The following is a 26,745-nucleotide window of genomic DNA, read 5'->3' on the forward strand; positions in this document are numbered from 1 at the left end:
CATCTGGTTTTGGTTGCTTCATGACTCAGTGTTCCAGTTTGAAAATGCAGTGTTGTGATTTAAAACATCGTGTCAGGACAGTGATGTACAACTGCCCATGACCTAAATGTTGTTGCTTTTGCTCTTGGGCACCAGCCCTGCCACAGGCCGGGCTCCTGCCATGGCACAGGCACTGAGGACCTCACAGCAGGGCCAGGCTGAGCACAGAGCCACTGCTGGCTTTTCCATCCCCTCCAGCCCGTGCTTGCTTTGTGCCCCAACACGCTTCTCCGCAGTGTCAGATATTCCTACCTGGCTATAACATTTGCTTCCAGCTAGAGTTACTTGAGCTGTGAGTTCTGTTTTACACATTTTACCCTTTTCCTTTGCTCTAGTCCACTTTGTGAATTTGGGTTACTGTGGGTAGATGCACCGTTTCATTCACTTCAAAGCAATTTGTGCAGGTTAATTTTCATCATGCAGTATGAGCTGCAGAGAGAATTGTTTTCTCTGATGCTTTCTCAGGTTTTGTACTCTTCTGTTGAGTGTGAGTTTACATACACTGCCCAGAGACTTTTTCTCAAGCAGATGCATTTTGGTGTTTATCCAGATTGTGGCATCTATCTTGGTGGTGCTAAAAATACTCGGGTAACTCTCTTGCAGTTTTTCTGACAGAAGAGTTAATGATGATAAGATGAATGAGAGAGTATCTTCTTTTTCCCCCCACATTTTTTTCCTGTGAAAACCCACACCTTTTGCAGATACATGTCTGTCTATCAAAGATAATACATGTCATAATCTTACACACAGAGGGGAACACATTTGAATGGGAGCTCAGGAATTCTGCTTAAAAGTGTCACTAAATGTTCAAACGATACTCTCATCAGTTTCTGGATGGCTTGTCAATTTATGAGCTGTCTAACAGGTATATTATGGTTCTACAGCATGAAAACACTTTTTAGGTTGCGTTAATTTCTAATAATTTGGTTTAAGGCAGAAACATTTAATGGAAATTTGCTTGCATTAAGTTACTACTTTAACTTAAATAACTAGGAGCTAGAGAAGGAATGAAACTAGACTAGAATATAAAACATATTTGCTTAAGACCCATGTAATGATTAAAAGTGAGAAAATAAGGAAGCTAGCATCATGAATATTAATGTTTCACTCTGCTGTTTTACACTTTGTCTTCCACTGTTTTCCTCTGAGTTACTTGACAGTGCATTTTACATCAACAAATGTATGCTCATTTTTAAGTGATGTCTTTTGAAAAACCACAAAAATTAATGACTTGTGAGCTTCGTAGAGGATGAGACAAATGACATCATTTTAACAGGCAATATTTGATACTCAGATGCAGTATTTGCTTTGCTAAAATTTTAGGAGATGAAGGCTACCACCTAGATAGTATTATCCTCAGAGATACACCACAAGTAAGATCATACCTACCTACTCATTGTATATTTGCTGATAATGGAATTTTTTTATTTTTTTTTTCAAAGGGAGCAGGACTCCTGCTTTTAGTTAAAAAACAAATAAACAAACAAACCAAAACAAAAATAACAAAAAACCCCACAAGCAAACAAAACCCCAAAGGAAAACGAAAACCCAAACAAAACAGTTATCAATATTTAGCATTGTGGGAGAGCAGAGTCACTTCTATATATCATTATGTATGAAAGCAGTCAGAGGTGTGCTCTCAGAGCTTCATGGAAAATGATGACATGGGAGAATTTGATCAAACAAAAGTATACCAACCTTTAGATGGCCCTGGCAAGACCATCATCTTGCAAAAATACGATAAGTCATGCCAACATTTTATTTTGTCTTCTTTTAACTCTGTCGATTTCTTCCATAATTTTTAAGGTAATGATTGGTATTATTTAGCACATACCCTGAAAAAGAGACCTTTTTAACTGGAACAAAAATAGTTTTTTGTGATTTGCTACCTGGAAAGCTAAATCCAGAATGTCAGCTTTTAAAAAAAGCATTGTGCTGTGTAGTATCCCAGCATTCCAGACCAGATTGCCATCATTTCTCAGAGCCATTTGTCCTGTGAGTTCTAACTTTACTTCAGGGGACCTGCTCACGAACAGACAGCATTTTCAGGGTTTCTGGGCTATCTATCCAGTAGTGTTTGTGAAATCTAATATTTAACATGCTGTTGCAGAAATTGATACTGGAGAATTCCGAAGATATGCTTTTGTGGCTTAGTTACTTTGGTATGACTAATCTCAAAGAATAACATATGGGCATGTGGAAGGCAAAGAACCTCTGTCAGCTTTTTCAAGAAAAGGAGGTGAATTGCTTTATCTTGATCACATTCCTTAACAATAAAGCTAATGAATGCAACCCAGACATTAATTTTCACAGATTATTTATTACCTTAGTCTTGTCTTGCACAAAAAAACTCTGAGCTGTCAACTTCCAGCTCAGAGACCGATGCTGAGGATGCTGGCTCTGTGTTCCTGGTGTGTGTCTGAAGGTGAAGTTGAACTGGCTAGGAGTGCAGCATGCCAACTTTTTAGACCCGTGTTCTTCTTTGTCACCATGACTGTTCATCAGTGGCAGATAATGTTTGTGGAGAATTTAGGGAGCAAGACTATAATGTAAGGTCAGTGATGTTATGGGGATGCTAAAGCCTCTGGAATGAATGAGAGAAGGTAGGACATGAGGATAGCTGGCATTGCTTATGGTTTAGCTGGGGTGGGGAGCTGAAGCTGGAAGGGTCTGCTATTAAGAGAGTAAGAATGTTCTTCAGGGTCTTTGTAAGTGGGATTAGCTCCAATCCCACTGATACCTACGTCAGCACCATTGGAGAAATGTTTTTTGGCTCTGAGATAAGTTCATCTGCATATCTATGGCATCTGCTTCTGTGTTGTTCTAGATGTGCTGGGGCTGACAATATTTCATTAATTTTGGGACTGAAGGATTAGGCAGCTCATCGGAATCTCGTGCCTGCTTTTCTTGGGTGACCTCTGGCATATGAAAGTTTTCTGTTTGTTGGTGGAACCAAGCGATAACATTCCTCTGTAGGTAGCGAGGGGCTTATTTCTCCTTTATCATTTCCACTTGGAATTTTTTTAACTTACTTGATTGACAGAATGTTGAAATGCTAAATATCAATCTACTTTGTAAAATTATCTGAACATGAACATTTCTTCTTCTTTCCCCTCTATGGTCAATTCATCTCCATTAAATTTTTGTCCAAAAGTGTGTCCACAACACTGTAAAATAACATAAAATCATTGACTACCGTGAGTAAAGTGATTGACTTCTTTCCTGGAAAACAGCTTCTGTACTCTCATCACTGTTTTAAATGAAGTCTGGTAATACTAAATACATATTGTTAACACCTCAACACTTAGTATATAGTATATTTGTCATTAATTTTGGTTATTTTTTTTTTGTTTTAAACAGGATTTATCTGGGGAAGGCTACAGAGACACTATTGGTGATGAACACTTCCACCTAGAAGGTATTTAAAGAACAAATTTTTTTTGTTAATATTAAGGGATTTTAGAGTAAGTTAGTGAACAAATCAGTGTGAAAATGCCTATATTGAGAGTGCAATTCATGAACTGCTGATGTGTTTTTTGCTTGAAAAAACTGTTAGGATGGAAATAGGGTATTATTTCTCTGTCTGCTACCACTGGTATTGAAAAAGGTCACCCACTTGTACCACAGGGACCAAGTGTTTTAATTCGAGGTCTCACAATTTTTCCTAGGTAGTGTTGTTGACATTGGTAGCAGTTGTGAATATTGCTGTCCTGAGCAGAAGTGGCAAATGCAGTCACTGACAATGTCAGCACTGTATTATGTGATGTGCTGCACTCCCTTCCGTGTTACACAGACCAGCCTTAGAAACTCCTACATTAATTTCTAATTAAGACTAGAGACTCTTACTCAACACATTTTTCTTCAATGTGAATGGAATCGCTGCTGCCTTGGACACCTCTTTCCATCTCATCTCCTCATCTGTGAGGCAACTGAGGTGGAATCACTGTTGTGGTGGGAATGGCCTTTGGGGACCTTGAGTATGGATACTGTATCCTGCATGCCAGAGAACACATCCGAGGTACCCTGAATTTCAGTTGGGCAAGTGGGAGTTGATGAATGGAGGACAATAATTAGCTGCTCATTCCTTTCAAGGAAAACAGACTTCAGACACTGTCTAGTATTACAAGTGATTACAAGAGCTGTGTGCTAGATTTATATATAGGGTAGTGGAAACAATATGCCAAATTTGGTTAGAGCAATGAACCATGTCAAGCTTAACCTGGAAATTTCTGTCCTTTTATAATCCAGGCATTTGTTTCTGGTGTTAGAGGCTTCTGTCTAAACAGAACTTAAAAAATTCTCTATGTTAATAATGTCTACCTTCCAGCTCCTTACCTGTGAAATGTGTTAATATACCATGTTTCTTGGGTTCCACATTTCTATCAACTCTGTAGTTAACAGAGAGTGTTCCCTTGTATGTGCTGTAACGTAGGAGCTCAATTTCAACTGGTGCTTGTAGGCTACTCTTAATCACAGTAGCAAAATCTGCTTGCCATGATGGAGTTTTTTTGAGCATTTCAGTTTTCCTATCTACCCATAGTGGGCTATAATGCTAATAAAGGGTAGGTTTTTAATTTTAGAATTATAGGAGAAACTACTTCACACAGGATATTAAATGTCAGCAAGGTGAATAATTTAATTTTCTTTGTCTCATTCTATCTTTCCTTGCCTCTAATTATTTATTTCTTTGTTGTGTAGAATTGTCTTGCATAGCAAATATAATATTCAATATATAATATTTCCAAATTAGTCAGCAGCAGGATTTTTTTTTATTAGGGTGTTTTTTTTATTGGGTTGCTGCAGTTTCAGTCTTTCAGCAGTTTCATGTTATTACTTCCGATGCATCTCATTTGTTATGAAGTAGCTGAGTAGTGAAGACCAGATTTAGATACCAGCTGGTGGTCCATGCTTTGTGTGCTGTCACTGGGGAAGAGCTGTTCTGTGGCATCTTTCCATTTGGGAGGAAGATGACTGTTCCCACCCAGTGCTCAGGCAAATGCATGCAGATTGTCAAGGCTTGGTCCTCATCCCTTCTGCTCTCAGATCTCCAGGCTATGCTTGCCATCCTGGGGACAGTGTTAGTCACTTCCTATTTGAATGGGATATTGAAACTCCTATAATTTGTCAGACAATACTACCAGCATTGTGTTAAAGCACTCTTATTATATGAGGTCGTAGTTTTTACTGGCATCATATTTTTAATGATTGTGCTTTGTACTGGCATAAAATTGTGATATTAGCATAAAGTGAAGCTGAAGCTTGATTTGAGATCTCTGTTTGGGCACAGCTTGAATTCTGTGTGACTTAGGTACAAGATGACCACTACCATAACTCTTCTCTGTGTAGAAATGTTTCTGTGGGAAAAAGTAATTAATATTCCAGAACATTTCCATCTAAAATAGTTGTTATGCCTTTATTTTGTTGCCTCATTATCTTTACATATGTGCTGGTGTAATGTGTGTGCTGCATGATTATATGTTCATGTGTCATAGGAACATCAAAATCATTGATGGCTGGTTTCAGAGACAAGGAACTGTAACCCAGAAAATGATTGGTTGGACTGAGCTCACAGAGGACATGAATGGCAAAACAAAGACTTAAACCCAGGTCTATCAAATACCATGCATCAAAGAGCTATATTCTGCCTTCATAAATGCATGGTGGGGATGCAAAAAAAAAAAAATTAAAAAGAAACATTTCTCAGATTTGCAAAAAGGCACAGCAGGTGCCACAGTTCTGGTTTGGGGGAAAGTTATAGCCTTTGCACTCAGAAACTTTACTGGAGAATAAATCTGAATTCTTTAGAAGACTCTCACTGAAAAGACAAAGTGGCAATAAGAGAAATAATTGAATTCCTTATTTTGTTTTACATAGCCAAGTTCATTACCTTTTTTTTTTCTTCCCTCTCTTTTTTCCCCCTCTTAGCTGTCTGAGCAGTACAGATAAAAAGAACTCTCTTTGCTGGATTTAACTTCTGTGTTGTTATGTAAAGCTTGATCAAATCCTTTCGTCTTAACAGACTTAACTGGCCAACAGCAAAAGGCTCGGGATTCTGGGATTAAGATTGTATTTGGTAAGAGGACTGGTGCATTAGTGCTTTCTTTTGAACTATACAAAGAACAAAGTAAACATCAAAAGCATTAAGCCATGAGAGCGGATTGTTGACTCAATGTTGCTGCATGACAAGAGGTTAGAACTCAATAGCTGCGATTCTGTTTGCGGAGTGCTGTGCAGAAAGAAACAGTTTGACCAGTATTGTCTAATATATCCACCACCTGCCTTTGATTTTGCTGCTGGGCAAGTCACTAAATTGAAATTTTTGGATTTTCTCTTATGTGGTCAGTGATTTCCTTAGATAAGAGGCACCAATGGAAACCTCAGTCTCATATTACTCTGACTCTGTTTTTCTTCTTCCTCTTTCATTAACAACTCAACAATTGGGTATGGTGGATATAAGTTCTGTAGTGGATTCATTTGCAGCTTTCATTCCAAGTGATTTCCCACTCCATTTCAAAGACTCCCATTTGCCAAACCTAGAGTACTTGTGCAATCTGCTGTGGCTGTGAACAAATGTACCGTGCTTCAACTTTCTTGCCCCACAGTTCCTGCACAGAAAACACGTGCTTCATCACTCTTCTTGTGTAGGATACAAGAGCTCACATTTTCTCTTCCTTGGCCAGAATAAGAGGTCACCAGAACTGAATGACTGGAGGTGGCCCTGGAAGAACTCACAAAAACTAGCACAGACATTGGCAGATACTTTTCATTTCATGTCTGCAGATAAGCTAAAATGGCAGGTAGGAATTGAATGTGGCATCAAACAGCAAGTCACTCTTCTGTCATGGAAATACTCAGGCAGCTCAGAAAGACATCTGCTATTTGTGTTCAATAATGACATCTAAGTTCTCGCTCAACTCTTCAAGGTATAATATAAGTAAGCTTCTAATGCATTGTTAGAGAGTCCTGCTCTTGTTTTCCAGAACTTTTTTCACCTCCTTTCCCTGGACTGTTTGGGAAATTTTTGCAGCTAAAGCTTGTAGACCAGAAGAACTTTCTTGTCTTGATCACTGCGTACCTTTCTGAAGGGAGTTGGGATTTCTCCATATTATTGCTTGAACGTTTAAAAACTTTTCAGAAAGATCAATTCAGGAAGGAAAATCTCCCTCTGATGCATTCTAACTACATAAAGGGATGATTTCCTCCTTGTCTCAATACAAACTCTTTAGAGCCCAGTGGGACACACCTGTCCATCTACTTCAGCTGCCTTTTGGAGTTCACAGTGAAGTCTTGAGCTCAGTGTGAGATATGTAACCTATTAGGAGACACCCAACCTATCATCCCAGATGTGATAATGTGATTCCTCATGTCACTGTTCTCCTGAAAAGTACAACTCAAGTGTTTCTACTAATCAGAAATCTTGCATCTCTGGAGATCAATCTAGTCCTGTACCTGTCAGAAGAGCTGCCTCTTACACTGATAGCAATCTGTTCCCTGTTTCATTTGTCAACCAAGAGTGATGTCTTGATTATTATTCTCTCAACAGAAGACTGGAGAAGATCCAAGTCTTCCTGGTGCCTTATCCGAACATGATATCCAAAGTCCTCTTGAAAGCAGTGACGGAGCTTGGCTTGAATCAACAAACCAAATTTTTTATGTTTCCCAACCTGGTTGTATCCAAGTCCCTAGATGGAAGATGTTCCCTGTTCTGGTACCAGGAAGGACAAATTATTCAGGTCATCTTCTTGCCTATAAATATTAGAGAGCCCTCCAGCAGAGTTCAAAGCACATGTTGCTGCTGGGAAAAAATCTAGCATATCTGCAAAAGAGCTACTTGTTGCACTTTTCACATATTTACAAGACATGATGGAATTTTTAAACCTGCAAGTAAAACATTTTGTATTTGGCAAAGCAGAAAAAAGATCCTTATATTCTTAATATTACTATATTAAGTATTATAATTATAATAATATTACAATGCTGCTATATGTTTTTCAAGTTGGTACTGGTGTGTCCAGTCAGTCCTTCATCTGGGGCTGCAGGGGAGGGCATGAGGGGAGTATCCCTACCCACTGCACCCCACAGTAGGGCTGCTTTCTCCATTCAGAAAAAATTCAGTGAAGGCTTTAGTTCCTGGACTTGTTCCTAAAATTGGTAACTGGAAGAATATTTGTTGGGTTGTCAGCTCGGAGGAAGGGTGGCAAAGTATGTTACTTGGACCCAAATTGTTAATAAACTTGTCAGCAAAGGAGAACTTGAACAAGCATTTTGACTAGTTTTAGCTAACCTTCTGTTTGCATGAGAGACACTTTTTACCGTACTTTGCTAATCTCTTAGCTCTAATAATTAATGTATTGTTCTAGGCTGAGCTATGAATTGGTAATAAAAAGCAGTTATTTCAAACTGCATGATTCTCTCTAGTTAATGCCTTCACTTATGATGGTTATTTAATTTATTTTATTTATTTATTTAATTTAATTTATTTTCTAAGGCTTAAATAATTTTTTATATATTATATATATGAAATTTCAGTGTATTTATAGAAAAGGATAGATTACATCTTGCACACAGGTAAACTTGCTTTATGTCAACACCATTGTTATTACCTACCTAGTACTATTGATGCAGGCTTGGTGCATTGCAGAAAGTCCCTTCTCTCTCAGGTTCTTAAACCAAATACCTATTTATCACTAACACCGTAAATAGAGTGCTAATAATTCCACCTTAAAAGTGCTCTTGTGGTCAGCCTGCTTGAATGTTATATGGGAACTCTGCATTTTAATGACTTGTTGCTAATCCTATGCACTTACCATAGATTTGCTATGCATGACTGTATGCTATGTGATCACCTCAGAACTGGTGATCCCTTGCTCACTGGCTGCATTTTTTCAGCTCTCCAGAGGTTTCTGCTTTATCCTTTCCTACTGCTCAATGGGACATGAAACAACTCTGAAAAATATCTTCAGCTTCAGGGTGACCCACGGGCACCAGCCACCAGCATCTGACAAGCAGCGGGTCCCTGCCGAGGCTGGCAGCTGATAAGCTGGTTACCGTGGGTTGGAAGGAGGACCGAAGGACGTGGGGGTATGGGGAGGAAGGAGCAGTGCAGAGTGCCAGGAGAAAACTGCTTAGTTTGGCAGTTAGAATAAAAGTCACCAAAGAACATGAGACTGGTAGGATTAGCAGAAGTTTTCCTGTGGTTGTGCACAGATCCAGGAAATTATAAGAAGCAGGTAGGCTGCTTGCCATGAGTGGGAGGAAAATCTTACGGCATGAGGCATTTTAAAAAAAAAAATCAAAAAAATATAAAATTGTACAAGTGTTTCTTAACATTAGCTGTTCCAGTTGAGGGAGGCTGGTATTTGGATCAGAAGCTTTTACTTCTAGAGCTGCTGTTTCAAGTGCAGCCAGGTCAGTAGTGATGAAAGACTGTTGCCATCCAACGGTTGCCCATGGCCTGTGTGTAACAAGTTAGTGGTCTCCAGGTGTTTCCAAATGAACCTTTACAGTGTCTAACAGCTCCCACCCATGTTGGCAAGCAGAGCACAGAAAGGCAGTGAAAAGTGGGCTGTTATGACACCTTAGAGGGTGAGCTTTCCTGCTCACACTGAGCCGCTGCTGTGCGGAGGGTTTGTGCTCTCCTCCCTGCATCCTGCTTGTTCCCTGCAGGTAGGGTATTGCTCCCTTTAGCTGACACCCCACCAGCTCCTACTGATGCTGCCTAACAGGTTTTGATAGATGATGTGTTTTGTCTCTGGTTTGAGTGTTCTGGGTTATAATCCTCTGCATTAGACTGGGAAGTTCATACATGGTGTTAGTAATAGTTTCACATTGATGTCTGTGTTCAGATCATTCTACATATCTGAAAAGTTGTTATAGTGAACACCAACAAGTTACATGTTTGCTTCAGGAACACAATAGCAAGGCTGAGAATGCAACCTGGGATTTTCTGCATCCATATCTGTCCCTTAGAATATGACAGAGAGACGGTGTCAACACAAGAAAGCCTTCCAAACTTACAAGTGGCCTATATTCTTTATGGTGACCAAAAAACCCAAATATTAATATTAATTTAATTGTATGTAATGTGTAAAAAATATCTCAGTAATAAACCAAGATAATGAAAAGGGAAGTGAAAAAGCACCTCAAAAAAAAAAAAAAGCAAGGAGTTGATCCTTAATGAATGTTTTAAACATGGAAAGCTTTAAAGTAATATTATATACATGGTATTTATAATAATATTGGTTTTCCATGCTCTTTCCATCTACCTAAGACTGGCAACTTTTCCTATTTCCACAGAGAAGCTAATGTTCCTTCTGAGGGGTCATTAAAAAAAGGATCAATTAAGAATAAGAATATTCCTTTACTCTCAGCTCCGGAGTAGTTGTGAACTGTGGGTTTAGCTGTTGAAAAATATATGTCTGTGGATCTCTCAAGCTGCTTCTGTTGTAGCATGGGAGAGCCAGACCACCATGGTGCACCTGGGAAGCAGAAGAATTAAAGGACAAAAGGATGATCAGGGAGATCCCATCAAAGGCAGGAGGGCTTTTTCATTTGCTGTAAACACCCCAAAGGTGAGCAAAGCATCCCAGCAGAGCTCAGGCAACAGTGTTGGCACCCAGCTGGTTGTCCATATCAGTGAGTGAAGCTCAAAGGAAGCTGCCTTGTAGCACAACTGAGACAGGGCTGAGAAATGGGTGCCAGGGATGTGAGGGTCATGGTCTGTGCATGTGGTTAGAAAAGGCTGGGCCTCAGTGAACTGGACTCACCAAATCTGTCTTGGTCATTGGTGTTTCCCTTGGACTGTCAGCGTTGTGATTCAGAGGAGGAAGGAGCTGTAGCACACACAGGCATATCCAGGTGAGCTGTTCCTTTGGCCTCGGCTGGGTGACAGTCACACTGAGTGCAGAGGAAGGCAGGCTGGGTCACAGCCAGGCTGGGTCACAGCCCTGCACAATGTGGGTGCACCTGCCCAACCCTTCCCAGGGGTGGCTGGGTCACAACTACCCGTGTCTGTCTGCACGTCCTGCTCTCCTGCCTGGGCAGTGGTGCCTGACCTGGGAGTCAGGGTCTGCCATCAGATGTACCTTGGCAAACTGATGGACTTGGGTGTATCTGTGAGGGGCAGATGATCTGGTGGGTATGGTACAGAGATAAACCTGCATTACTGTACATGTACAGCAGTATAAAAATGTACTTGAACTTTGCCCCAGAACATCCACCACCAAGAACAAAGAATGAAATATGGGAACAAGTCAGGAGTTTGAAAACAATCTCTCTGGAAACATGATGAATACCAGTGGTTTCATTTATTCTACTTGAACAAAGGTTCTTTTCTACTTTTAATTTCCCAGCAATGATTATTACCAGTTATTTTTCTTGTAGCTTTGACCACAGTTCATGGAGGTTTTATTAAACATGTTTTTGAAAAGTGAGTCAAAATGCCATTCTTCTCTGATTCTCTTGTGACTCTCTCTTTTCTTTTCTTTTTTTAATTTTTTTTTTACCCGTGTGAAGCTATTGCATATTTCTAGGAAAAGATTTTGGATCAGATAATACTCTCATACTGGTGTTCATGGAATTATTCCCATTTTGTGCCCCTGTAATTGAAAGTTTTGGCCTTTGATATTTCAGAAGACAACATATTTGTTTCAGAGCCCTTGCCTTTACAAGAAACACTACACTCATTTTTAGAAACCTTGAATACTGCATTTAATAGGCAATATGTCCTGCTGCAACTCCCAAATATTCCTAAACTTGCAAGTTTTCTTGTGCTTAACTGAACCATGACATGGCCAGATAAGTGAGTTTGAGCTCTGCCTTGGCTGGGTTTTTGGTAGCTTTCTGCAGGAGGTTTTTGTTTGGATCCCATGGGCGTGCTCCTGTTAAGACCCTTCTCTCCTGCCCTCAGGGATTTCATATTCCCCAGTGTCTCATGTGAAGGTACACATTATGACAGGATAAAACAATTCTTGCATTTCTAGGACTGAATTTAGGAGCCGTTGTTTTATGTAGGCAGCTTGATAGAAGCCTGACCCTTGGGGCTGGAGAGTTTAGCCACAACAACCTGTCATCCTGCTGAACCTTCCAAACACAAGTGTGTAGATGCAGACCTACTGGGGCAATTTCCATGACAAACATATTGCTTTGCCAGTTGCTGTTCCAAATTCAAAGTGTGTATCAGTCAGGGTGCTTTTCTGTGTTTCAACTCCACTTCTGCTGCAGTAGCTACAGAAACCCAAAGTTTTACCTCACCAGGCAGAACAAGTGCCCTTTGTTACCTAGACAGATTACAGCTTTTTCTAAAGTCTGCTCTTCATAAAAGCCCAGCTTGAACAGTGGAAATTCTGACTTGCCTCAGATACTGAGGAGACTTTTATAGTTTCAAGTAGCTCCAGGGTTATATTTTAAAAGTTGAATTTCATCACATGTTTCAAGTTTGGTGGAAAAAAAAAGGCATGATATTTTTAGCAGAAAAAAGTCCCCCCACACCTTTTTTCTTAACAGATGTTTCATCTCAATCATATCCAAACCTCAAAGCACAAGTAGCAGTCAACCTTATTCTCCTGTGGAGAAAGAGATAAAATGTCATTTGTTTGGAAGACAAGCTTGTTTTTTGTAACCACAACTAGTTTGTGAGTAAAAGCAAATAATAAATGCAGCACTATGGGGTTGTGGAAATGAACCTGAAGCAACATTTCTACTCTTGAAAGAGTTTGGAGTCCAGCTGCTCTTGTTAGATGGAAAGTCCCAACCCCCCAGCCTACCAAAAAAATAAAAATATCAGCAATCAGTATTTTTCTTGCTTTATAAATCTGATCCAGCAACCCAGGTCCTTTCACCAATAAAATACGTCATCCAAAGTGCTCAACTTTGTACCAAAAAGGGTTTTAAACTGTAAAGGTAACAGAAAGAGAGGAAGAGAATATTAGCTGTAAAACAAAATATCCAGAAGTAAAAGAGCTGCTACCCAAGGAATTTTCACAGGGCTCTGGAGGAGTGGAGAGCATTGCTGTGCCGTGCAGATGGGGCTGCACAGGGGGCTCAGCACTGGCAGGGCAGTTGCCAAGGAGAGCCAAGGCATCCTTGGGCTCTGTGCAAAAGGTGTATTTAGGAGGGAGTTATAGTCCAGCCTAAGAATTTGGAGGCACAAAGCTGAAGTGTGGGGCTGTACCCTTGTTTTGTTGTTTGAAGGAGCCTTTAGAGAAAGTGGAGCCATCCAGGTGTGTTCTTGGCAAAGCGAGGTTTGGATGAACCCACTCGCTGTGTTGCTGCAGGACCCTCTGGGAGCTGTACAGACACCCAGCTGCCCTGTCCCAGGTGCCTGTGCCCTGCAGGGGTGCTGCCCAGGACACACTGGCATGTGGTGATTGCTGCCCAGATTTCAAGAGGCTGAATTTGAAGGCAAATCCACGGTGACGGTGTCTAGGAGAATATTACAGGATCTTGCCCCAAAGGGGTAGCTCAAAATGGAAATCTGAATTTTGAGTTGCAAAATGCGTGGGCTCTCCAGAGCAACAGGAAGGGCTGGCTTGTCCTGTAAGTGTGCACCAAGTCATGCTCCAAACCATCTCCTCTTCTGTGCTTTTAGCAGTATATAGCACAGTGAGCTTCCATCTCTGGTTGAGGTCTTTAGGCTGCACTGTACTCATTAATACCAGCGAGCAGATACCTGCCTTTGGTCTGTGGGAATAATTTCTTGTGGTGAGATCCTGTGTGCTCTCTAGAATTTAGGTGGCTGGGTCAAGCATTGATGAATTTTATTTCTCTGCATGTTTTGTAGTGTGTGGTGTATCATCTCAGTACCATTCCTGACCCATGCATAAATATGGAAAGGGAAAGAGATGTATGCTTGTATGTGCACATGTATATGCTGGCCTATTTATATTAATATTTATTTATATTAATCACAGTAATGCTTTTCAATTGTGTTGTCTCCATCCTCCCCCACCTCTCAGGGTAATATAGGGTTCTGAGGATGGGAACACTGAACTACTACTGAATATTAACTATGAAAGAGTTGTCAGGTGTGCAACTGATTCATCACAGCCAAAATAATGTTACAGTATGGGTCAACAATACTCCTCTCTGTAAAAGGTTAGCTTTGTGAGGGTCAGAGTGATATTCTTCCTCATGGGAAGCAATTCCCATGAAATTAATATTAGAGTTCAGATACCTTTAGAGGCCCTGTTATCATAGCAAAGGTGGTAGAAACACGACTTTCCCATTGAACATCTAAGTAAGATGGGAGCGAGTTGATATCAAAGCCTACATTATTAATAACATTACCTACTCAGCCTTCATTTGAATAAAGGGTTGTGTAGTGACTGGGTTTCTTTCTTCTTTTTCTTCCCTTGTGAATCTCAGGGGGAAAAATACCCAAAGAGACAAAGGAAATTCAAGACAGAAAATTCTATGTGAACATGCATATGTGCAACTTACACTGAGAAGGGATTTTTAAAATGCAAAATTTTAACCAACTACTAACCAAGATCAGTGAATGGCCATCTTTAGAAAAGAGAAGTCTTTCTTCTTTTGCTTTAAGTCAGTCACAAGTGATCAGTTGATATCCCCATCTGTCACTGTTCAGCAACAGAACTTAATGCTTCACAGGCCCCTTCAGAGCTCCAGGGACATATAATACTGTTAGAAAGTGGTAAGTGGTCCATGTGACAGTGACAGTTTTCACTTAAGAAGTACTTACCCATGTTAAATGGTACAGAGAGTTACAGCAGATTGCATTCTGTTCATGTGGCTTTTGATATGTCCACTGATCAAACACAAATCTTACTGCCACAGGTATCATCCTGAACTATTCTGACCAAAGCTTATGGAGATTCTTCCCTGTTGTCGTGTTCTCCTCTCTCCCTTTTTTTTTTTCCTTAAGATAGGGGAGGGGAGTGAGAAATGATCTTCTTTGATCTCCAATGAGGAAGGGGAAAAAAAAAAAAAAAGACTGTTCTGTTCAGGCTTTTGGCTAACACAACAAACAGTGTTTAAAATTTAACTTTGCTTAATTAATTAGTAATTCTGTTTAGTGCTGTCTGATCTTCATCCAAAAGGTATTTTGAAGCTTGAGAACTGAACATCAAAGTGTATTGGGTGAAGATGGTCAAGTAAGGCATTTAATCTGGCAGTTTCTGTTGATGAAATACAGCCAGTTGGGGAACTAATTGGAAAAGGGAATCATAATCTGGTAGAATTCAGCAAACTCCCTCCCGTTAGCAAACTCACGCCAGAAAGAGTGTGAGAAATCTAGGTTTAGTGTTTAAGCATGTATGAGTTACACCCTAGCTAGCAGAGAGAGACCATATTGTCCTTTGTATCTGCATCTTTAGTACAAAATTTTTTTTTTGTAAGGAAATAGTAAAAAAATCCACCCCACCCACCCCTCCCACCCAACATAAAAGCCAAAAAAGAAAAAAGGAAAGGCAGACCTAGACAGAAACCTGTGATTCTGTATCAAGGCTTGAAAATACTTCTGCTTAACAATGGCAAATTATTGGGGTTGGTAAAAGGAATTGAACCTTTAAGAGAAGGTTCACCGACCTGTGAGTCTGACTAAATTTTAGTCACAAGAGAAAATATTTTCTGAATATTTGAGTAAATTTCAGTTTAGCCATTCCTCAGTGTCCTAGTGATGTCCTGTCATTTAGAATCATTGATGCCTGAATGATTAAAACATGTTTTGGTTGTCTATTTTTGTTCTTTTGTTTTGTTTTGTAATTTGTTTTTTGCAAGCTGTCACAAGGTCTTGAGTCACTACCCCTCTGCTCTGCCTCCCCCTGGCCCAGTGCTGGCAGTAGATCTTGTGACAATCTTTTTTTTTTCACTCTATGGTGTGCAATAGAACCTTTAATTTGTGTTGTGACTGTCAATAGGAAACCATGAAACAGAAGAACACGATTTCTCTCCCTATTTTTGGGTTGAAACACCCATCCCAGGCTGGTACAAGGCACTACTTCTGCTAAATTGGTTTTGACTTGTCCCACTGGACTTAAAATGGACAATTAATTTCCCTACAGTAAGCTTCAGAGAAGGCAGCTTTATCTTTGTTGTTTTGAAGGGTGTGTCTAATTCATCAGCTTCAGCTTTTAGACAGGGAAAGTTGGATACATGCTTTTGGCACTGACCCAGGACGAGCCTGTTTTTCTATGTGCTTGCTCTGGTGGCTGTGGAACAGGAATGTTACTCCCTTCCTGGTTCCATTCTCCCTGTGTTCATTTGCCACTGGAGAAGAGGACCTTTGCTCAGGCAAAGTTATCTCCATCAGGGAGATATTTCAACTCGGTGGAATAAAACAGAATGGGACCTTAATGGGGGTGATATTTCTTAATCCATGGCCTCCAGGATAACTTGAAAGTGAAATCTGAATGTGAATGTAATTGTTAATTAAAGAACTTCTCAATTTAGACTTTCAAACATGGTTGTTATTGCTCTGGGTGTTGTGCAGTCAGTGAAGAGTGTCAGTTATGTTTGTCAAACCTGATTTGCAATGAAAAAAATGTTGACAGAACCAGATAATTTAGACATCAGAGACTTCCTTAAAAAAAAAAAAATCAATTCTCTTTCTATCCCTCTGGTCCTCATAGTCTCTGAGTTCTGCATCTGCTAGATCTGTAAATCGGAAGGGAAACCCTATTGACATCAGTAGGAATTTTACTGCTGAGCTCAGTTGGGCCACCTCTTTGCTCAATTCCACCAGTTAAGTCCTGCTACTGAAGTTCAATTTGAGCTGTTACAGAAGGGCTTGTGACTTCATCTCTGTGTCTTGATATGTCACTTTAAAATTTTCCTTTTATCCTACTTCCTCATAAGTCTCAGGTTCAAGGTTTGTTGGTTTTTTTCTGCATGTACAGATAACTCTGTCCCTTTGCTTCTGGTAGTAGTTTTAAAAAATTGCTGTGGAATCCAATCTGTCTATCATGAGAGGAGGGCTAATAATATTCCACTTCAAAGGTTTGTTTTCATGTATACCAGATGCTTACTTTCATGGGTGGCATTTTTGTCAATTCTCCAATTTTACCTTTACTCTGCTTTCTCCCAAAAATTGCACAATGATGACCCTGACATTAATACATGGTTAATACATCACTGGTCATGTCCGGTCATAATTTATCATTGTGGAATTGCACAGCTTCTCGCACAGTTCTGCTTTTTGAATTAAGGAGATGCAATAATCATGTACGCTTTGGAATGGCATCCCAAAGAAGCTCTGAAGCAGTTTGTCTTTAGCCTGAGTTCTCCCAACTGCTGTGCAGATTTGGAGTTGGTAGCCATGACTTAGACATGAACATTCATCAGAGTTGCATCCTTCTTTGATTCTGGCCACAGGATCATGTTAATGGTAAGTACAGTTGAAAAATAGAGTGAAAGTGTCCTTACTTTGAGAAGGAAGATCATTTGATAAAGAGCATCGTGCTTTGCTGGAATGAGCCTTTGAGAAATGTGGAATGACAAGCCACCTGAGTGAGGGTGAAAGTTTAAACAGTCACTTTTCCATCTGAGTGCAGCTTTATTTTGGCACTCCTCTTTTCTCCCTTATTCTCAGATGCAGATAGAGACGAGGGAAGAATGGTTTGGCTGCCTGAAGCTTACTATTCTACGCTCATTCAACACACACAGCACAGCAGTTTACCTCATTTCTGGGATATTTTGGTGATTCCTAAGGAGCATTTTGAATTATTACCCCGTTCCCTTAGGAATGCAAAGACCCTGAAAAAAAAAAGGACCTAATTCTTCTGAGATGAGTCTTAATATCTTTAAACTGGTGTTCATTCTCTCCCTCTCTTCCTCCCCCACTTCAATTAGGAGCAATTGGGTGGTACTAATTAACAATCAGAGAGAGAAACATCTGCTAGTACACTTAAGCCAGTCAGTTTGTTTTTCATGAAAGAATGGTATTTCACAATTTTTCCAAGTTAATATTTTTCCTTTTTTGTCTTTCCAATTTCAAATATTGTCCAGACGCATTTTTATAGTGTCTTAGGGTTATAGAAGTGAATGCAAGACCATTAATAATGAACAAGGAAAGAGCATAATAAAGAAAACATATGCAATATTTCAATTCATGAAACATTCTGTTAGGGAACATTGTTTTTGAGAGCATATGGTTATTCCCATGAGAAGCAATATATATACATTTTTTCCCCCTCCAGTTGTGGATTCCCACAGCAAGGGTAGGTTTCTATATGTATTTGTCTATGTAGCATGTTCTCTTTGTCAGGGCTTGTTATCTGAGTGGGGAGGTAAGTAAGTATTTTTGCACAGATGATATACTGTACATGGACCTATTTCTGATGGCCTAGACTTTGGAAACACAAGTCTATTAATTCTCCACACTCCTTTGAGATAGCTATCTTGTCTGGTCTGGTTTAATATCATTGGCAGAGCTGAAAGGAAGCTCACATTGTGAATATATCTGAACCTTGGCATGCAGCTCACTGGTGGATCTCTGTTTACAGCTGCCAGTTTTAACTGCCCCAAGCAGACATTCTCATTTTATTTATAAGTAGGTTCAGCATGTGTTTATATCCTTCATGAAATTGAGCACATGTCAATAGTCAAAACTAAGTATAGAAGCAAGATACCAAACACTTATCCTTCTTCTCAGACAAAACAGTAAGTATTTTTAAATGTTCATTGGGTTTGGATAAGGCACATGAGGATATATGTACAGACACATTGTTTGATCACTTGTAAATACTATTTTAATATCCCCATATTCCCCTTTAAAGTTTCCTCGTTTAGATCTCATTTTTCTTTGCTGAATGAAACTTGACATCAGGATGAGATCACCAGATTTCCCCATTCCATTTGAGCTCCAAAATGAGTAACTGATTTCAAAGGATAATTCCCTGGAGCAGCAAGGCCAATGAGTTCTTCAGATCAAAGGTCAGCAAAGCTCAAAGAGGATAATTTCTGGCATACAGTATTTAAACTCTCTCAAGGAGTGTACTGCAAGATGTATCCCCTCCTTCCCCAATAGCTGAACCCTTGTTTTTCTGAGAAGACTAATTTGTCAGTGCACGTTTTTTCCTCTGTTACATAAATTATACATGAAAGGGAAAGCTTCCTATCTGAATACACAAATTGTACATCCAGACAGGTTATTAAACGTGCCAGTGGAAGGGCTGTTCCTGAATCCAGAAAGTACCACTGTCAGTGTAACTGTCTTTTTTATGAAGGCCCATGTTACCTTTTAATTTCTTGTTGATTTTTGAAGGAAGCAACGGAGCTGGACTAAAGTAGACAAACAAATGTTGTCTTTTGTTTCATGGGGATCTTTTTGTGACCTTAGCTTTGAACTTCCAAGAAGGTTGAGTTGTATTTACGGACCAAGTGAATATAAAGCAAATGGTGGTTCTTCAGATATACTTTAAAGTTATGTATTGTAAGTACTATTTATTTTAATAAGTGCCTTAATTTGATAAACACTATACAAAAACCTCCTAAGAAACAGTCCCTGCTTGTCCAATAACACCAAATTAAAAGGATCAGGGAAGAAACTGCTGTGAAGCCAGCTTTGTCTTCCTTTGTCTGACCTTCCTACTTAGTTTATATTTGGTGTAAGGAACCCTAACATGACTTGGAGCAGAAATCAAAGGGTGTCAGTATGTGTATAATAAATACTATGTCTGCTTGCATTTGTACAATGCAAATTACATGTGTGTTTTGGGAAGCTGGTGTTAGTATAACATCAAAACTGCAAATAAGTATCAAAGTCAGGAAATTCCAAGGGTTAGGATTTTTACTTCATTCCCCTTTACTGCACATCCATCTTGTATACCACAGTTTTAAGAACAAATAAACAAACAAAAGTAAAACAACAATGTTAAATTTAAACAAAGAAACAAGACTAGAAAACGTGATATGTGTTGCAGGGTGGCAATGTGAATGTTGTGGCAAAAATCTTAGCTTCTGGAATTTCTGAGAGTATAAAGACATGGCAATGGGAGTTGGGGTTTTGGGGGTTTTTTTGAAGCTAATTGTTCTATTTTAAACATGAAAGAAAGTGCTGGAAAATGCCTAATAGAGTATCTTAATTTCTAGCATGTTAGTGACTTGCTTTCCTTGAAGAATGCTTGGGAGGCAGCTCAGCAGTGTGGAACACCAGGACAGCCACAGAGTAAACCCAGTTTGAAATGGCTCGCCCTGAACTAGAGGGGATCATGTCTCCCTTTTTGTAAGGAATCTAGCTTGACTGAACTGGCACTTAAATGAGATCCTACTTACAAAGGCTTCTCCAAGAAACAGTTCCTACATAGATGCAGCACAAGAGGAAAAAAATGCTGACTTTAGGACATATATTCTCCCAATATGTGCTTATTTTTGGGGAGTAGGCAGGATTGCTGCTATACATAATGGAGTATGGACATAACATTGTTGGCAGAGGTATATGGATGTGTAAAAAATCATATCTAAAAAGTGTGAGAGTAGGGTTAAAAATCCATGTATATTTTCATAATGCTAATGAATATAGTGTATAGTTTTCTTTGGATATAGGCTTTCATCATGTGCAAGGCTATGTGCCTCTGCAGGAGCCAAAGGCACAGATATTAAGTTCCTAGGCATTTGTCTTCTAATCCACGTGAGAAGCATATATCTTTCTGTTATATATTTGGTATATGTTATGATAGATGTTGATATTGATGCTCTTTATAAGTGGTATTGATTTATACAAGTACATGATGTTTTAACTTGAAACTTGGGTGAAATATACTTTTTCATACATACTTGAAAAAATGCAGCTTAACCTCTTTGTCAGGTAGTGCTACCTTCTTGGAAGGTAGTAAGATTAGTGTGTATTTGAAGAAGAAAATTGAAACAGAATGAGGACTTTATTTCAGCTTCATTACTTCATTCACTGCCAGTGAATGTGATGTGTTTTTGCAATGTGTCACCAACTTTCAATATTTTGCAAATTATTCAACTTATTTGCAGTAACAGTTCTGCTGATTTATATTCTCATAATATTGTGTTTGAACTTCCTGTGACTCTAGTGATGTTTGTAGGAGAGGCTGTGTACCAAAAGCTGTTGGTAGATTGTCTGCTGAAATTATCCCAGATGTGTAGTGAACACAAAAGCAAATCAAGTATAATGATCCTCTCATACAAGTTTGCCGAAATCAATTTCACCCTAAATATAAAGACAGATTTGCAAATATAAGTCTGCTTTGACATTTCCTTATAAGCGTTTTTTCTTAAATATTCTTTTCGCAGTGGCTTTGCCTCCAGAGAAGACAGATGGAGTTTGCAGTGGAGATGAAAAGAAAGCAGAAAAAGAAAGTGACACACGCACAAGTTCCAAGAAGCAACTGAAATTTGAAGTAAGTCCTCTGTATTTTAAAGTTTCACTGTACTGACATAATTATGGTAGAAAAATAACCTGTGGACCAAATAATGTCATCTGATGCATGTTTATTGCTCCCAACAATTGTGATGGGCACAGGAGGCAGCAGAATTGGCACAAGTCAGTACCTTACTATTGGTGCTCCTTACAAGGTGATTAATGACATATATTTCCAGGTTTGGACAGAATAAAATGATGATCATTCCTCTGTAGGATCTGAAATGTATAGTAAGAAGAGGCTTTAGGTTTAACCCTTAATGCCACTTATCATGTTATCAAATCTTTAGGTTGACTTTCATGGACTACTGCACTTGGTTAAATCTGCCTAGTGGAAAAGATGCTTGTGAAAACTTCCATAATGATTGGTCTTTTGTACCCGGGTCTCCAAATTGAAATAACTCTGACCTCCTGCAGGGGAAATTCATCTGATCACATGGCAAGAGGAAAAGGAGGGCACTGAGTCCAGTAGTCTATCTCCTTGAGACTTACAAACATCATACAACTGCCAGACATTGTGTGTAGTTGGTGGATTTTGTTTATATAGGGAGTGATTTAATAAATATGAGTATTAAAACATGCTGTCATCCAGCTGGTGGGTTGTCTGTCTTGGTGAGGAGGAAGATATTCTGGTGCCAGCAAGAGACAGCACAAATTTTCATCTCTGCACTCTAGCAGACATGGCAAACTTGTGCCTTTCAGTGCTGTCAGCCTGTCACAGTAATGAGCTTTGCTTTTCCTCAACTGCTGTTTAAAAGACCATGCAGCCACCTTGCAGCATGGCTCGAGTGTTCATTTCCTTCTCTAGGACAGACTGAGTAGTCTGGCATGATTTATTTTTTACTGTTTTAAGGCTGATTAAGAGGAGGTGGGTTTCCCATGGATGGTTCAGATGTTGCTAGGTGCTTGTGGGCCTTCTGGGGGGAGGTGACTTTTCCTGCCCATTTTTCCCCACAGTGATAACTCTTCTTCTAGGCACATTTTATATTCTACCTTGAGCAGCAGACATTTGCAGACAGGAAAGGCATGATAAATTGCAATTAACAGTGCCTTGATATTTGAAAGTTGGAGGACACCTGTCAACATGGTTGGTGCCAGAGTAGCTGTAACTCCACTGTGCCGGCAAAGTCTGCGTTTGTTCCCGAGTAGTTCTTGGCATGCCATAAAGGTTAGCACTTGGTATTAGGCACCGTGACTAACGCAGGGAAGGTTTCCATGGCTCTTAACTAAGCAGAGCACATCCTCACATAAAGATGTTATGTTAGGCAGTGTGGGACAGGGAAGTATTAATATGTGGCAAGAAACCAAGTATTGATATTTTTCCCCTTGTTCTACAAATGAAAGTTTTCCAGCTCTGTAAGCTGGGAGCCAAGAGATTGGTAAATGTTTCAAAGGTATAAAAGAATCAGAAACACGAGTGTTGCGACAAGAGGTCTAAATCTTGAGGTGGATGTGATTTGGCTTTTAAAGGTGCCGGTAATGTTTATGTAATACGAAACTGTGTTTCCACAGTGGAGTGTGGGGCACTTGGCAGCTCTCAGCCGGGCTTGTTACAACTGAGAGAAGACTGCCTTTGAACTCGGCAGGGGACAGGGGGTACCCGTTACTGCTGTAGGGAATTGGTTTCAAGTCAGAAGATCAACCAGGTATTTTGAAGTCTATCAGGCTGAATTTATTTGGAGCTGTTTATTTTACTTGCGTACAGTGACTTTCATTTTAATTGCACTGTAACTTCTCTGTTTTGCCTTTTTGTGGCTCTGGATAATTCTGATTGCACAGACTGATTGAGAGACAGCAAATGATTTTCACTCAGGTGACTGGAGTCAGTCAAAGTGCATCCTTTGTTCTTGACTGAAGTCTTGGTTGTGGTTTGGGGATTTTTTTTCCCACTTTAACAAATTGATTCTTTCAGGCTTTCCACAAATCACACTCTCACTAACAGAAGCACAGTTAAAACACGGAGCAGGCACCACTCCAGGTCATTCTTACTTGCCAGTTCCTAGGCAGGCTCCATTTCAGGAGCTCCAGTGGCATGATGCTGTACTGCACTAACTCTGACAGTCTTTGCCTATCAAATATCTGTGCCAAGGACAGGTCTCTCTGGTGGGGATTTGTGTCCATGTTGTATTAACTCCTGCTCCTGGCCCTGTAGTGTGCTGCCTCGTTCTCTGAGTCTGTTGTCTTCCTGAGTTAAGCAGAGTTTTCCTTCTCACTTTTTAGTGGGTAAACTTACTGTATTTCAAGAGCTTCAGGGAGTAGTTTTCTTGTACCTTTTTCTGTTTTCTACAATGAAGTAGAAAGCATGTTGTGAATTCCCTGAAGTGTAGCCCAGAGAGTTAGGATGGTTATGGGATTGTGATGAGACCTCTTCATTGTGGTGGACAGAGGCCTCTCCGGGACACATCCCGAAAGTTTCCTCCCACAAGGGAGGGAGGGAGGAAGGAAGAAAGCAAGCAACCTCCTTCTGTGGAGAGTCTCCTCTGCAAACAGGCCTTTTGCTTTAGGTAATCAGCTGCTTTTTGCATGTTTCTTAGGAATTGCAATGTGATGTGTCTGTAGAGGAAGATAACAGGCAAGAATGGACCTTCACACTGTATGACTTTGATAACAACGGAAGAGTCACACGTGAGGTAAGCAAAGTACAGCTGCCCCTTTATGTGCAGCGTTTGCTAATAAGAGAAGTGTTTTATAACAGGAACATTTTTTCTTCTATGAAGCAGAGGTGTCCTGCCAACTTAAACAGCAGTTTCCACAGACCCTTCCCTCCTAGAAACAATCCCACCAGTAGTTTACTGTTTTCACATGTACCGTACCATTTTTTAAGCTGGTTGTTTTTTAATACCTGAGATTAGCCTTTAAAAAATAGTACTGGCATTTGAGGAGGGAAAGTATCTGAAACAACTGAACAGCTAAACACACTGTCAAAATAAACCCTTGCAAATGTATATTGTTCTGGCTTCTCTCCTGCTTTTCAGAGTTAAGCTAACCAAATAGCAGGGTTGCTTGCTGACATTCTTTCCAATAGTACTAACTATACTGTTCTATTGTTTTCATGAGTATTGGGCTGATCTCTGCCTTATCCTTTCACATATAGATAACATTGATGGTGTTTGCTGAGGGACCATAGTGAATGGCTGTCACAGCATACCTGATTTGTTATTATCAGAATATCTTCAAGTCGTATTTCCTGTGCAAATGAGAAGTTAAATAAGAGCAAATAGATACAGATTAGAACTAGATACAGTTTCAGAACTATTTCTACCCAAATTGGATAACACCTCTTCTAGAAGAATATCTTTTACTTGAGATTTACTGCCATGTGCTGTCATTGATTTTTTTTTGTGAGGTGATTTTTCACTCTCTTCCATGCTTTTAGACAATCAACTGGAAAGCAAAGGTTTTTTACTCTCTTAGCTCTTATGCTGGTGTCTGTGACAATTGCTAAAAACTGACTGAAAGGAATGGGGTAAACACTGAAAGTGTAGTGGCCTTAGACACCAACTGAGGGCAGAATTCTTTCCTGTAAGACTGAAGTAAATCTCTTTTGACATTTATGAACCAATTGTCAAATGTTGTGGTTGTTCAGGGGTTTTAACATATATTTGAACATCATTACTAGGCTATTTTTATTGTCTCTACTCTGATAGTACTTTGAATAGTCAAGTGAAATCTGTGCCCCTCATGCAAGAGGACAAGCAGATGAAAAGTTGCAGGCCAAGTCCAGAGTTTCAAATGGGAAGATGTGACATAGGGGCAAGAGGGGGCAAGGAGGGGTGGGGTGAGGAAGTAGTATATGTGTTAATGTATGGGAAAGAGAGACTAGAAAACTGAAATAACTTGCTCAAAGTCTTACAAGAACATAATGGCAGATTGAACCCAGGTCTTTCGAGACCCAAGGCTAAGTCTTCATTACAAGATTATCATGACTCAAAAATAGGGGAAAAACACATAAACCCAAACCCACACACATGGGTGTCTTTTACATTCAGGCATGGAATTCCCATTAATGTCAGTGGGAGTTCCATCTGCTGAACATAATGCCAATATGCTTTCAAGTATGTATACAATAATTATTTGTGATTATGTGGTACACCAAAGAGCTTAATTTGACTGTACTTAGAGAATATGTTACAGCCAAATTCTACCTCTCCCTGCTACAAAAGCAGACTGCAGCTTAACTGAAACCAAATCTGTGCAGGGACTGAAAATCATACTACTCTGAGGTCTGGAGGTTGCTACGTTCAGGTTTGAACCTGTGCCAAAAAAATTTCTTTTAACCAAGGGACCAAATTTTCAGCTCTTTACATGTGACCAAAGATAGAAACAAATAGTATGCACCATTGCAGATCTTCCCATTTATGTTACACAATTCTTTTGTAAACTCTTCCAGGACCATTTGTATAATCCATCTTGTTGGTTGTCTTCTGTTGAATCCAGGTGCTATTTACGAGGATTTTTTTTTTTTGCAAAAATGACCAACAATTGCAAAAATGACCAACAATAGCAGCTCATAGATAGTCTTGGCCACAGAAAAGTAATTTTTGTCCCTTCATATGACATAGAATTTCTTGTTCTGTTGGCCCCTGGCACACTGGTAGACACAGTCTCATACTGTCCTTTGCTAAGCTACTCTGCTCCTGTTCCAGCAAATGACTGAACAATGGTGAATGTTAAACCTTTGAATAGTTTCAATTAAAATGAATAAGACACATACTTTGAGTTAAAAGTATATGAAGTACATTGCTGGACCAGGGACAGAACAGACAGTCTGAGGAAGAGGGCTGATCTCTACCACTACCCTTTAGTGAGCTGATGAAAATGCTTTCAGAACCAGTCAACTTTTTTTGACAAAGGTCCAGTATTCTGGTGGGAAAAGCTTAGTATGGACCTTTTCTCCTTCTTGGAAAATTTTCCTTTAATGTCTCCTGGATTTATAGCTGGATTTAACAGAGGGGTGACATTTCTTAAGTCAGTTTTCTACCTGTAGAATTTGAGGTGCTTTACAAAAAGAAATTTGTCTTATTATTCTTGTTTTAAAAGAAATTTGTCTTATTATTCTTGTTTTATTCTTATTATTATGTTGGAAAAGTGGGACACTGGAAAAGTGGTGGCTTACCCACCCACATCCATTTCAGTTGATTCAAAGTCATTGTGTTTAAAACGTTGGGTTTCATGTCCAGAAAGCTTAAAAGGAATCCACAGTGTTAAATTATGTTTGTAAGAGTCACGTAGGTGGGGTGCAGTTTTACAGGTGGACTTAATACTTTTTTCATTAAAATGTTTAAAAATTTTAAACAAGTTACTTATTTAGTTGATAAAATTTCCCTTTGGGTTTTACACAATGACAGATCACCACAAGT

The 26,745-nt window shown here is 39.5% G+C and overlaps 1 protein-coding gene across 2 annotated transcripts in view; it reads left to right on the forward strand.

The window, feature by feature from the left end:
* NKD1 (NKD inhibitor of WNT signaling pathway 1) overlaps positions 1–26,745 on the forward strand; it is a 111,631-nt gene that overhangs the window by 66,413 nt on the left and 18,473 nt on the right. The window contains exons 4-6 of one of the 2 annotated variants that reach the window (XM_051805631.1): positions 3,400–3,457; positions 21,259–21,365; positions 23,920–24,015. In XM_051805631.1, coding sequence (XP_051661591.1) covers positions 3,400–3,457; positions 21,259–21,365; positions 23,920–24,015 — 261 coding nt within the window. The remainder of the gene's footprint in view (positions 1–3,399; positions 3,458–21,258; positions 21,366–23,919; positions 24,016–26,745) is intronic. The other variant, XM_051805632.1, reaches the window with a different exon arrangement.

This window comes from Manacus candei, unplaced genomic scaffold, assembly GCF_025592945.1.
Source record: "Manacus candei isolate 608988 ecotype Guabito, Panama unplaced genomic scaffold, ASM2559294v1 h1tg000065l, whole genome shotgun sequence".
Taxonomy (NCBI): Eukaryota; Metazoa; Chordata; class Aves; order Passeriformes; family Pipridae; genus Manacus; species Manacus candei.